This window comes from Rhinolophus ferrumequinum, chromosome 21 (genome assembly GCF_004115265.2).
Source record: "Rhinolophus ferrumequinum isolate MPI-CBG mRhiFer1 chromosome 21, mRhiFer1_v1.p, whole genome shotgun sequence".
Classification (NCBI taxonomy): domain Eukaryota; kingdom Metazoa; phylum Chordata; class Mammalia; order Chiroptera; family Rhinolophidae; genus Rhinolophus; species Rhinolophus ferrumequinum.
The window spans coordinates 15009313-15021642 of record NC_046304.1 but is presented as its reverse complement, the minus strand read 5'-3'; the positions used below and the strand labels follow the sequence as shown (position 1 = coordinate 15021642).

Genomic DNA, 12330 nt, shown 5'->3' with positions numbered 1-12330 from the left:
GAGAGAGGAACGGTGAAGGATATAGTTTGGTGATTCTTCAAAACGTTAAGCATAGAATTGGCATATGACCCAGTAATTCTACTCCTTGGTGTATGTCTGAAAATACTAAGGTACTGAAACAAGAACTTCTGCATGAATGGTCACAGCAGCGCTGCTCACAACAGCACAAACTGCAAACAGCCATCAACTGATGACTGGAAAATAAATTGTGGTGAATCCACACATGGAATATTATTCTGCAATAAAAATAAATGAACCACTGATTCATGTATAAGATGGATGAATTTTGAAAACATTATGCCAGTTGATAGAAGCCAGTCACAGAAGCCAAATATTATAGGATTCTATTTATATGAAATATCAAAATTGGCAAATCCAGAGACATGAAGTAGATTGGTGATTGCTAGGGAAATGTGTAGTGATTATTAATGGGCATGGGATTTTTTTGACGGTCATGAAAATGTTCTAAAGATGATTATGGTGATGGTTGTGCAACTCTGTAAATATACAATAAATGTTTAATTTATAATTGAAATGGATGAGTGGTATGGTATGTGAATTTTATGTTAACAATATCTCATAAAAAGCAAGTCTTTATCATTGGAGAAATTTCTGTATTGATTATTTATTAAATATATATGTATTAATATGAAATCTCTTGATTGTGATAATGGTATAGTTATGTATGAGAATATTCTTGTTTCTAGCAGATTCTGAAGGCTGGATTTAGTGGCTAAGTGTCTTGATGTATGAAAATTATCTCAAATGGCTCATCCATTTACAAAAAGAAGGAGAAGGAGAAGAAAAAAAAGAATAAAAAAGAGCGGGAGGGAGGCAGTGAGGGAGGAGAACAGGTTGATATATGATATAAACATAAACAAATAAAATGTGGAAAGATTTGAGTCCTTGATGGAGTATAAGGCAGACAAACTAATTTGAAATCAAGCTGTAACTTTTGTCTTGGATATCACAGGTTTAATGACATAAGGTTCCATTTGTTTCAATCTATGAGATCAAGTACACATCTTGTTTTGGCACTGAATATTTATGGAACCACAATATTGTACATTCCATTTTTCTTTCTAAGTTGTAGAAAATAAAGTTATCATTTTTGAGTAGGTAGATTGGAGTGCATAAATTTCATATCTGGTACAAAAATTATTGGTCTTACTAAAGTAGAGAACAGAAAAAATGGAACTATAATAATGTTCCAAGATATAATAGTAGATAACTCCCTTGAAATGGAAAAATATTTGCTGTGTTATTTAAAAATTGTAACAAAAATCAGCTGATACAAAAACAAAATCTGATGAAGCTATTAAACTTCATTTTTGGAAAATAATAGTACAAGTTCGGGGGTAGGGGAGAAGACGGTTTTATAAGGGGTGGAGAGAAGAAGGTGTAGTCAGCCTTACCTCAGATTTTCCCACAGGTGTTTTGGAAAATAGGTTTTCAGTGTGAAAACAGAGGTCCACAAAATTCTATACCTAGCCAAGCTGTCCTTCACAGGTAAACAAACATACAAATGGAAAATCTAATTTGTGAAAATTCAATAATTATTGCATTCATGCACCATTCTTATTTCTTAAATGACTGGAAGGTAAAACCCAACGAAGGAATTAACTAAAATAAAGAACAGTCACACACACAAAGAAAAACTGATAATGGTAAATAATGGTGGGAAGAATTCTGTTTAACATAACTAATAATGAAGTAAGAAAAATATGATAATGAATGCAAACACCATGCTTAATCATTCAATAGAAAGTTGAATTTTAAGGCAAATAGCATTAAAAAAATAAAATTTCATTCCTATAATAAAGGCGATAAAAATATCCCTTTAGGATCAAGTCGGGTTAGAAAAGACACTACAGCTATATAAATTCAGGAGGAAAAATTGATGTGATACAGATATTTGATGTGAACATGTGAGTAGGGATAAGTTAAGTAGGCGCCATATAGGTCAATGGAACAGAATAGAGAATGCAGAAATAGATGCACCCATACATGGTCAACTGACTTTACACAAAGGTACCCAGGTAGGTCAGTGGGGAATGGTTAATATTTTTCAATAATTCATAAACTTCAAAACCTGGATACAACTCAAATGTCTATCAAAAGGTGAAGGAATAAACAGATTGTGCTATATTTGCACAATGGAATACTACTCATAATAAAAAGAAACAAACTACTAATATACAGTTTTATAGCTAAATCCACAAAACTGTTTGCTGTGCTAAAGACACCAGATACAGAAGAAAACATGCTAAATGATTCCATTTATATGAAATTCAAAACCAGGCAAATCTAAACTAAAATAATAGAAATATGGCCAATAGAATTCAGGTCACTGGTAGGAAATGGGAGATTGATTGCAAGGGGTCACAGTGAGTAGTGAGGTGATGGAATTTTCTAGATATGGATTGGGGTTGAGGTTACATGGATGGTTATAATTGTCAAGACTCATTAAATTGTGAAATTAAAATGGATACATTTTCTTGTATGTAAATTATATTGCAAGATGATTGAAATGTACATCAGTGCTCTTATTCCCACATCCTTGCTTTACCATAGAATATCATTTATTAATTTGTCTATTATATAGGCATTCACTTACCACTTCTGTTTTTTCAGCTTGATTTTTTTTTCCTGGTTAACATTGAAGTTGAACATCTTTTCTGTTAATATTCCTTGTACATTTTTCTATCAGTTGTTTGGTTTTTTTTATACCATTTGTAGTAGTTCTTTGTACATTCTGAATTTCAATTTTGTGTCTGTTAGACATGCTATAGTCTGTCACTTCTCTTTTAAGTTTGTTTATGTTATCTTTTGTCCTGGAAAAGATTCTTATTTTTATATGGTATATATGTCAAATTTACATCACAAAAAATTACATTGAGAATTTGATTTGGATTGCATTGCATGTACTTGAGAAATGTTGTTGTTAAAATACTGATGTTTCAAAGTTCATCAAAGTGCACAATTTTAAATGAATTGATTTTATCATATGAAAATTACTCTTCAAAATGAGGTTTAAAATGAGGCATCCTTTCCAGCATCATTGTATTATGTCAATTTATTGTGGTATTCTTTTCTGTATTTCAGTAAAGTTTTCATGTTTACTTCTTGTAGTTCTACCTCCTAATTTTCATTACTATTGAAAATCCAATCTATTTTTCATTGGCGTTTAATTGGATTTTTTAGTATAGAGGAAAGTGATTTCATTTAAATATGTTTTCCACTGATATTTCTGTTGTATTATGCCATGAGATTTCAGAATGTACCCCTTATACCACCAAGTGTTACCATCTCATGGAGAATAATAAAATATTTCAGGAAATACAGTATCAAATGAAAATGTGTAATGCAAGATATGTGAACTATAATCTACTTTTGTGAATGTATGTACATATAGAGGTGGCTGCTTGGGTAACAGGGTGGAAGATAACATCACAAACCAAGGTATAGAATAAAAGACAAAGAACAGACTTGCTGTCATAAGAGTTCAATGTTCAATATGTTGAGATTGAACTGCTCACAGACCCTCAAGTGGAGATGTCCACTGGGCAGATGAGAATAACAGCTGGGAACTCAGGAGAAAGGACTGGGCTTCAGATAGAGATGTGGAGGTCACCAGAATATACAAAAAGATGAAAGTGGTGGGTTTGGATGCCATCATTTAGACGGGACAACTAAGGATACAAAGGGACCAATGTTAGATACCTATTCCATGCCACAAATGGAGCTAAAAGTTTTGTTTGTTTGTTTGCTTGTTTGTTTTCTAATGGCTGCCTTTCTTGTTGAAGTTGAAGAAAGTGAGAAAAACGCAAAAAAAAAGCACACAGTCTGGAATCTTACATACACTCAACAATTGACACACCATGTGACTTGGCAAGTAATTGAACACCCTATTTTTCAGTCTGTGAGATAGTGATAATATCTTCTATACGTCCTAAGAATTATCATGAGGCTAGAATAAAAACATAAAGTTCTTTTCTGCAATTCAAACTATTATACCAAGAGGAGAGAAGCATCCTTCAACTCAGAACTTGTATACCTGCTACAGATTTTTTTTTCCACACCTGGAGAAATAAATTTTAGGGCTCCTCGGTATTCATTATACCCATGTAAAGACAAAATACATTCCTGTAGTGAAAGTGTTTGGGTGCTGAAACACAATGCAATATATAAATGATGTATTATATAGAATTTTACACTTGAAAACTATTATATGATTTTATTAACCTATGTCACCCCAACAAATTTAATTTAAAAAAATAAATTCCAGGTCATAGCACATCAGGAAAAAAAAGTTAACACAAATTTAAATCAGAGGGGGGAAATGATTAACAGATAAAATATGTGAAACTTCTGTAGGTATGTAGGAGGCATTTAGAGAGAGGCTGGGAGGTTGAAATGTGTGGATCTAGAGTCCAGAGAATCATTTTCAAAAAAAGATAGCACAATCACAGCAGAGTTCTGATTGAAAAAATAATATCCTGTAATGAATTAGTAAGAATATAAGGTATGGAGATAATTTAAAATAATACTTCTTAAACTATGCTTTTCCAGGGTATCCAGGGAAAGACAGAGGAAGGCCAAGTCAGAGGTCACAAAGACTTGTTTTCCTAGTTCATCTATGCAGTTCCAATTCATCCCTTTTACATATTGAACAATTATATAGTATGTCATCTTAACTGACATTTCCATGGTGAGGAAAAATATCTGGATAATAGTCTAATATTACTCATAACACACCTACTAAATAAAACTATGTGCAAAGCTCAAGTGTTACCAACATATCAACCAAAAAATATCTTTTTACAAAAGACTCTTCCCAGGGCTCCCTTCATGTCTCTGTTCCTCAGGCTGTAGATAAAGGGGTTCAGCATGGGCGTCACCACAGTGTACATCATGGACATGACAGTCTCCTTAACAATAGAATTGTCAGCTGATGGGCATAAATAGAGAACAATAACTGTCCCGTAGAATAGTGACACCACGGAGAGGTGGGAGCCACAGGTGGAGAAGGCCTTGCAAATACCCCCAGAGGAAGGAACCTTGAGGATGGAGGACAAAATTCGTGCATAAGACGTGATGATGAGTAGGAATGGGATGACTGCAGTGAGCCCTGCCATGAAATATATCACCAACTCATTAACTCGAGTGTCAGAGCATGACAGCTTCAGCAGAGCTGATATGTCACAGAAAAAGTGGGGGATCACGTTGTCTGCACAAAAACACAACCTGGCCATGAGCAGAGTGTGTAACAAGGCGTGGAACGTGGTCAACACCCAGGACAGCGCCACCAGGGAGAAGCAGAGCTTGGGGCTCATGATGGTGGTGTAGTGCAGGGGGAAGCAAATGGCCACATAGCGGTCATAGGCCATGGCCACTAGGAGGAAGCTCTCCAAGTCTCCAAAAAACATGAAGAAGTACATTTGGGTCAGACAGGCTGCATAGGGGATGGACGGGACTTGGCTCTGCATGTTCTGCAGTAACTCGGGCATTGTGACAGAGGAGAAGCAGAGGTCAGAGAAGGACAAATTGCTGAGGAAGAAATACATGGGCGTGTGGAGGTGGGAGTCCAGGTGAATGAGCAGGATGATGAGGAGGTTCCCCAGGACGGTGGTAAGATACATGGCCAGGAACAGGGCGTAGAACAGGTCTCGTTGATCTGGTTCAATGGGCAGACCCAGGAGGAGGAATTCTGAGACGATACTTTGGTTTTCCATTTTCATGTTGCTATTCTTTTACCTTTTTAAAATGAAAAATTATTTGTATTTAACTGCTAGTCACAAAATAGCCACGAGGATGTGAAATACAATATGTGAAATATAGTCAATAATGTGTAATATTTGTATATAGCGTCAGATGGGTACTAAGCTTTCAGGGGATTACTTCATAAATTATATAAATGCCTAATCACTACTGTGTACACCTGAAACCTATAGAACGTAATATTGAATATCTACTATAATTTAAAACATAGGTACACAGTTACAATGTAAATTATAATATAGACAATATAGTCAATGGTATTATAACAGCTATGTACGGTATCAGATGGGTAGGAAAGTTGGTGGAGTGTGTAAATGTCTAATCACTATGTTGTTCTGTACACCTAAACTAATAATAAAAATTAATTAATTAATTAATTAATTAGTTAAAAAATTTAAGGCAGAATTTCTATTAAAGTATGAACCTATAGATATGCATACACACATATAGAGATTGCGGAACTTTTAAAAAGATATTTTCTAATCAAACAATCATAAGTTCAGGATTTTGATTGTCCTCTACCAAATGCAAAAATAAATATTTACATAAAGCAAAACTCTGAAAGTATCAGAGGTTATGCATCCACTTCAACCATCTTCCCGAATTCTATCAGACTGTTCCAAATTGCTTCATGAGTGGAGTCAATCAGCATGATCTTAAAGGAGGAAGGAAGTAGTCTAATACTTCTGTATGCCTCTGGCTTAGAGATGTCTCAGACAGAAGAAAAATCTATGCCTAATTTTTACTAATAAAGTAGAAGAAATGAAAATAAATGATGACACGGTTAAGCCGACAAGGATAGCAAAAGAGTGGCAAATATTCAAATAAATAGAATTATGCAATTGATGAATCTAAAAGCACATATAAAAAATGGAAAAAATAAAAACAGTAAAATTGATTAAATAATTTCAGAACTTTTGTGTTCCAAAGATCAACAAAATAGACAAAATGGACAATCTAATATTTTTTAATTAAAGTTTATCGGGGTGAAATGGTTAATAAAGTTACATAGAAACAATAAAAGAATACAGTAAAGTTGCTGGGCAATCTAATGTTTCAAAAGATAAAAATAACTATGATACATTAGGAATAAGAAAAACAATATAGTCACAAAGGCAAATTTTTAAATCTTCCTATAATTTCTCAACTTTATTTGAAAATCTGAATGAGACATTTTCTAAGCAAAGACAAATTGCAAAAATTGGCTGAATAATATATAAGGTATCTAAATTGACCATTAAATAAATATTAAAGTAGAGCAACAAATATGAAATAAACAGAAAGAAAACAATGTCTAGTAAAAGTCCTTAGGACAACAATAAGCATGTGAAAATGCACCTAACATTATTATTCACAGGGAAATGAAAAATAAAATCTGAAGATACTACTACATACCCACCTGAATGCCTAAAATGAAAAACATTTACAATATCAGATGTCAGCCAGGATGTGCAGCAATTCACACTCTCATACATCACTGGTAAGAATGTAAAATAGTAAAACCACTTTACAAACTGTTTGTAGTTTCTTAAAGTTTAATATTCACCTACACTATGGATTAGAAATTTCACTCCTGAAATACCCAAAATAAATGACAGCAAATGTCACCCAAAAATGTGTGTAATTGAATTTCCCATAGAAGCTTCATTCATAACAGCTAAAACCGAACAAACACCCAAGGGTCCATCAGCAGGAGAATGGATAAGCAAGTTGTGGCATATTCATTTCAATCATATTTTACATAGCAATGAAAAGTAATGAAGTATAATGATTCAAACAACAATATGGATTATTATGCTAAGCGAAATAAGCCAGACAGAAAAAGGCGAAAACCATAAGATTTCACCGATATGTGGTATATAAAACTGAAAATAACAAAGGAACGAACAAACAAATGAAGAAACAAAAACTCATAGACACAGACAATAGTTCAGTGGTTACCAGAGGGTAAGGGCGCAATGAGGTGGTAGATGAGGGTAAAAAGGATCAAATATATGGTGATGGAAAGAAAACTGACTCTGGGTGGTGAACACACTTTGTGATATATAAGTGATGTATTACAGAATTGTACACCTGAAACCTGTGTAACTTTCCTAACCTTTGTCACCTTAATAAACTTTAATTTAAAAAAGAACCTGGATAAAATCTGAAACAGTTTTTAAGTGCTAGGTCCCTGGAGCCAGTCCTCCTGGGATTACCTTACTACATCGTACCAGCTTCATGACCTTGACTGAGAAACTTAACCTCCCCTACAATGAATGCTCATATCAGCTTAATAGACATGAAAGTATCTAATTTATCATGACAAGGGAGGGAAAAATATGGAACAATCCATGTGAAAAACTTGCTATACAGTGAGACAGTGTGGCATTAGCAATACTTACTATTATCATGATTAAGTTCTGTGATGAGAACGCAATAATTTCCCAAATATCTCTACCCTTATCCCCTCCCCTCCCGATGAGGACAGCATCTTGGGGCTAGTAGAGAAGGTATGGAGCATGTGGGAAGGAAGAAGCTACTGGCCAGAAAGAACACACTGGAACCAGAATAGCGAGGATTTCCCGTCACATTATGTGTTGAATTTATCCCTAGGTAAAGTCATTATTAATATTAAGACAGCTCGCCAGAGGGGAAAGAAAACTGGCTTCTCAGAAAGGAGCTCTCAGGATGCTCTCCTACACACTGTTTAACTTGCCCCCAAACACAATATTCAGGAGCCCAGAGGAGTCAGATTCCATTGTTTACTGGCCTGCGACCTTGGCAAACAGCTGAACTTTTCCAACATTACACTTCACCATCACTAAATCTTCCATACTTCACAGAATTGTAGGTTTGGAATGATTGATACCTGCAAAGTATAAAATATACAATTTACTAATTCCCATTAACAAGTCTGGTGATTCCCAATTACACATAGAGATGGATTCACTGTTGAGATTGGAAAACATCCATTCTCATTCTAAATCCATTCTAAATCATCCTGCAGGAGTTGTGCTACAGAATTATGGAATCCTAATATCTGTTAAAGGGGATTTTAGTATAACTACTTCTTACCTTCCTCCCCACTCACCTAGCTTGTCTGAATGTGGCTCCAGAGCCTGATTCCTGTTTCCTGCTTCCACCTCGTGCATTTCCAGCCAGAGTCCCTGCCATTGTCTTCTGACTCCTCTCTTCTACAATGCCCTGACCCCTGGGATCCCTGGGTCCCATAGAAACTCATTAGTAACCAACCTGGTGCTTGCCCCCACCCCACCTTACTCCTGCACAATTCTGAATAAATCATGTCCAGACACAGAATTCTGGATTCACCCCAAGTCTGACCTTCTCATGGGAGCTTTCCCTGACCACCGCAGCCCACTCTAATATCCCCCTTCTCTATTTTCTGCAGTATCTGGCCTTCTACAAAGTTAGCATAATCAAATACCGTCAGGTGATCACCACTGTTTTATGTTGTGCAGTGAGTGCTCCCATATATACCAACCTTCTCTCATCAGCTGGAGTTTAAGCTCCGTGATAGCAAGTAATGTGTTAACTGGCTCACCCAGCAAATACTTAGTGCATCATCAGTTCATTAATGCATTCCTTCAAGAAATATTTACTGGGAAACTACCATGTGCAAGATGGTAAGCCATGTTCTGTGGGAAAGACTGAGGCCAAAGTAGAAATGGTCCCTGCCCTCAGACAGCTTACAGTCTAGTGGTCAGACACAACTACATAAGTTACTACCAAGTATTATAAATGTTTCATAGGGGAAATACAGGATGTGATAAGAGTACGTATCAAAGACTCCTAACCTTCTCCGTGGAAGAAATCTATTTTTTTAATAAAGTTTAAAGAATCTAAGGAGACTTCTAGGAAAAAGGAATGAAAATTGTCCAGAGAGAGAAAAGTACATGGCAAAGCCCAGAGGTGAGAGGGTCTTGAGTTGTTTACACAGTAAAGGGGGTTCAGTGTGGCTGAGGTGTATGTGGGTGCTGGGAGGGGAGCAGAGGATGGGGGTCATTGGGAGAGAGGAAAGGTGAAGGACATAGTTTGGGGATTCTTCAAAAAGTTAAGCATAGAATTAGCACATGACCCAGCAGTTCCACTACTCGGTGTATGTCTGAAAACACTAAGGTACTGAAACAAGAACTTCTACATGAATGGTCACAGCAGCACTGCTCACAACAGCCCCACTGCAAACAGCCATCAATTGATGATTGGAAAATAAATTGTGCTAAATCCACACAATGGAATATTACTCAGCAATAAAAATAAATGACCTAGTGATTCATGCTACGAGATGGATGAATTTTGAAAATTTTACACCGTTGATAGAAGCCAGTCACAGAAGCCAAATATTATATAATTCTATGTACATGAAATATCACCATATTTTTCAGTCTGTGAAATAGTGACAATATATTCTATACTGTCTTAGAATTATCATGAGGCCAGAATAAAAATATAGTCATAAAGTTATTTTGTGTAGTCCAAATTATTAAACCAAGAGAAGAGAAGGATCCTTCAACTCTGAACTTGTATACCTGCTTCATATTCTCTCCCCACGCCTGGGGAAATAAATTTTAGTGCCCCTGGGTATTGATTATACCCATATAAAAACAAAATACACTCTACACACTTGTAGTAAAAGTGTTTGGGTGGTGAACACACAATGCAATATATAGATGATGCATATAGAATTGTACACTTGAAACCTATTATATGATTTTTATTAACCAATGTCACTCCAAAAAATTTAATTTAAAAAAATGAATTCCAGGTCATAGCACATCAGGAAACACAAAGTTAACACAAATTTAAATCAGAGGGGGGAAATGATTAACAGATAAAATATGTGAAATTCTGTACGTATGTAGGAGGCATTTAGAGAGAGGTTGGGAGGTTGAAATGTGTGGATCTTAGTTAGTACTGACCTAAGAGTATAGAGAATCATTTTTTAAAAAAGAGAGCACAAACACAGAAGAGTTCTGATTGAAAAAATAATGTCCTGTAATGAATTAGTTAAGAATGTAAGATATGGAGATCATTTAAAACAGTTCTCCTTAAACTATGCTCTTACAGAATCTCCAGGGAAAGACAGAGGAAAGCCAAGTCAGAGGTCACAAAGACTTCTTTCCCTAGTTCAACTATGTAGTTCCAATTCATCCCTTTTACATATTGAACAATTATATAGTGTGTCATCCTAACTGACGTTTCCAAGGTGAAGAAATATATCTGGATAATAGTCTAATATCACTCATAACACCTCTACTGAATAAAAATATGAGAAAACCACAAGTGTTACCAACATGTTAACAAAAAAATATCTTTCTACAAAAGACTCTTCCCAGGGCTCCCTTCATGTCTCTGTTCCTCAGGCTGTAGATAAAGGGGTTCAGCATGGGCGTCACCACAGTGTACATCATGGACATGACAGTCTCCTTAACAATAGAATTGTCAGCTGATGGGCATAAATAGAGAACAATAACTGTCCCGTAGAATAGTGACACCACGGAGAGGTGGGAGCCACAGGTGGAGAAGGCCTTGCGGACACCCCCAGAGGAAGGAACCTTGAGGATGGAGGACAAAATTCGTGCATAAGACGTGATGATGAGTAGGAATGGGATGACAAGAATCAGGCCTCCCGCGAAAAATATCACCAACTCATTAACTCGAGTGTCAGAGCATGACAGCTTCAGCAGAGCAGACATGTCACAGAAAAAGTGGGGAATCACGTTGTCTGCACAAAAACACAACCTGGCCATGAGCAGAGTGTGTAACAAGGCGTGGAAGGTGGTCAGCACCCAGGACAGCACCACCAGGGAGAAGCAGAGCTTGGGGCTCATGATGGTGGTGTAGTGCAGGGGGAAGCAGATGGCCACATAGCGGTCATAGGCCATGGCCACTAGGAGGAAGCTCTCTAGGTCTGCAAAAAACAGGAAGAAGTACATTTGGGTTAGACAGCCTGCGTAGGGGATGGACAGGACTTGGCTCTGCATGTTCTGCAGTAACTCGGGCATTGTGACAGAGGAGAAGCACAGGTCAGAAAAGGACAAATTGCTGAGGAAGAAATACATGGGCGTGTGGAGGTGGGAGTCCAAGTGAATGAGCAGGATGATGAGGAGGTTCCCTAGGACCGTGGTAAGGTACATGGCCAGGAACAGGGCGTAGAACAGGTCTCGTCGATCTGGTTCAATGGGCAGACCCAGGAGGAGGAATTCTGAGACGATGCTTTGGTTTTCCATTTTCATGTTGCTATTCTCTTACCTTTTTAAAATGAAAAATAATTTGTATTAAATTGGTAGTCACAAAATAGTCATGAGGATGTGAAATACAGTATGGGAAATATAGTCAATAGTGTTATAATATTTATACGTAGTGTCAGATGGGTACTAGGCTTTCTGGGGATCACTTCATAAATCATGTAAAAAAAACCTAATTACAGCTCTGTACACATGAAACTAAAGTAATATAATATTGAAAGTCAACTATAATTTTAAAAAATAGGTACACAGTTACAATGTAAATACAATATAGGGAATATAGTCAATGGATTGTAACAGG

The 12330-nt window shown here is 36.3% G+C and overlaps 2 protein-coding genes across 2 annotated transcripts; both read right to left on the bottom strand.

Moving 5' to 3' along the window:
* Nucleotides 1–4802: 4802 nt before the first annotated feature.
* On the bottom strand, nt 4803–5741 carry LOC117012877 (olfactory receptor-like protein DTMT). Its single transcript, XM_033089365.1, has one exon. The coding sequence runs from the start codon at nt 5739–5741 to the stop codon at nt 4803–4805; it is 939 nt and encodes a 312-aa protein (XP_032945256.1).
* A 5323-nt stretch (nt 5742–11064) lies between these two features.
* LOC117013586 (olfactory receptor-like protein DTMT) lies at nt 11065–12017 on the bottom strand. The gene has a single exon (XM_033090886.1). The coding sequence runs from the start codon at nt 12015–12017 to the stop codon at nt 11079–11081; it is 939 nt and encodes a 312-aa protein (XP_032946777.1). The 3' UTR covers nt 11065–11078.
* Nucleotides 12018–12330: the final 313 nt, after the last annotated feature.

Excerpts from the sequence above, each read along its gene's own strand:
- LOC117012877 (XM_033089365.1), bottom strand. The coding sequence starts at position 5,741 with ATGAAAATGGAAAACCAAAGTATCGTCTCAGAATTCCTCCTCCTGGGT.
- LOC117013586 (XM_033090886.1), bottom strand. The coding sequence starts at position 12,017 with ATGAAAATGGAAAACCAAAGCATCGTCTCAGAATTCCTCCTCCTGGGT.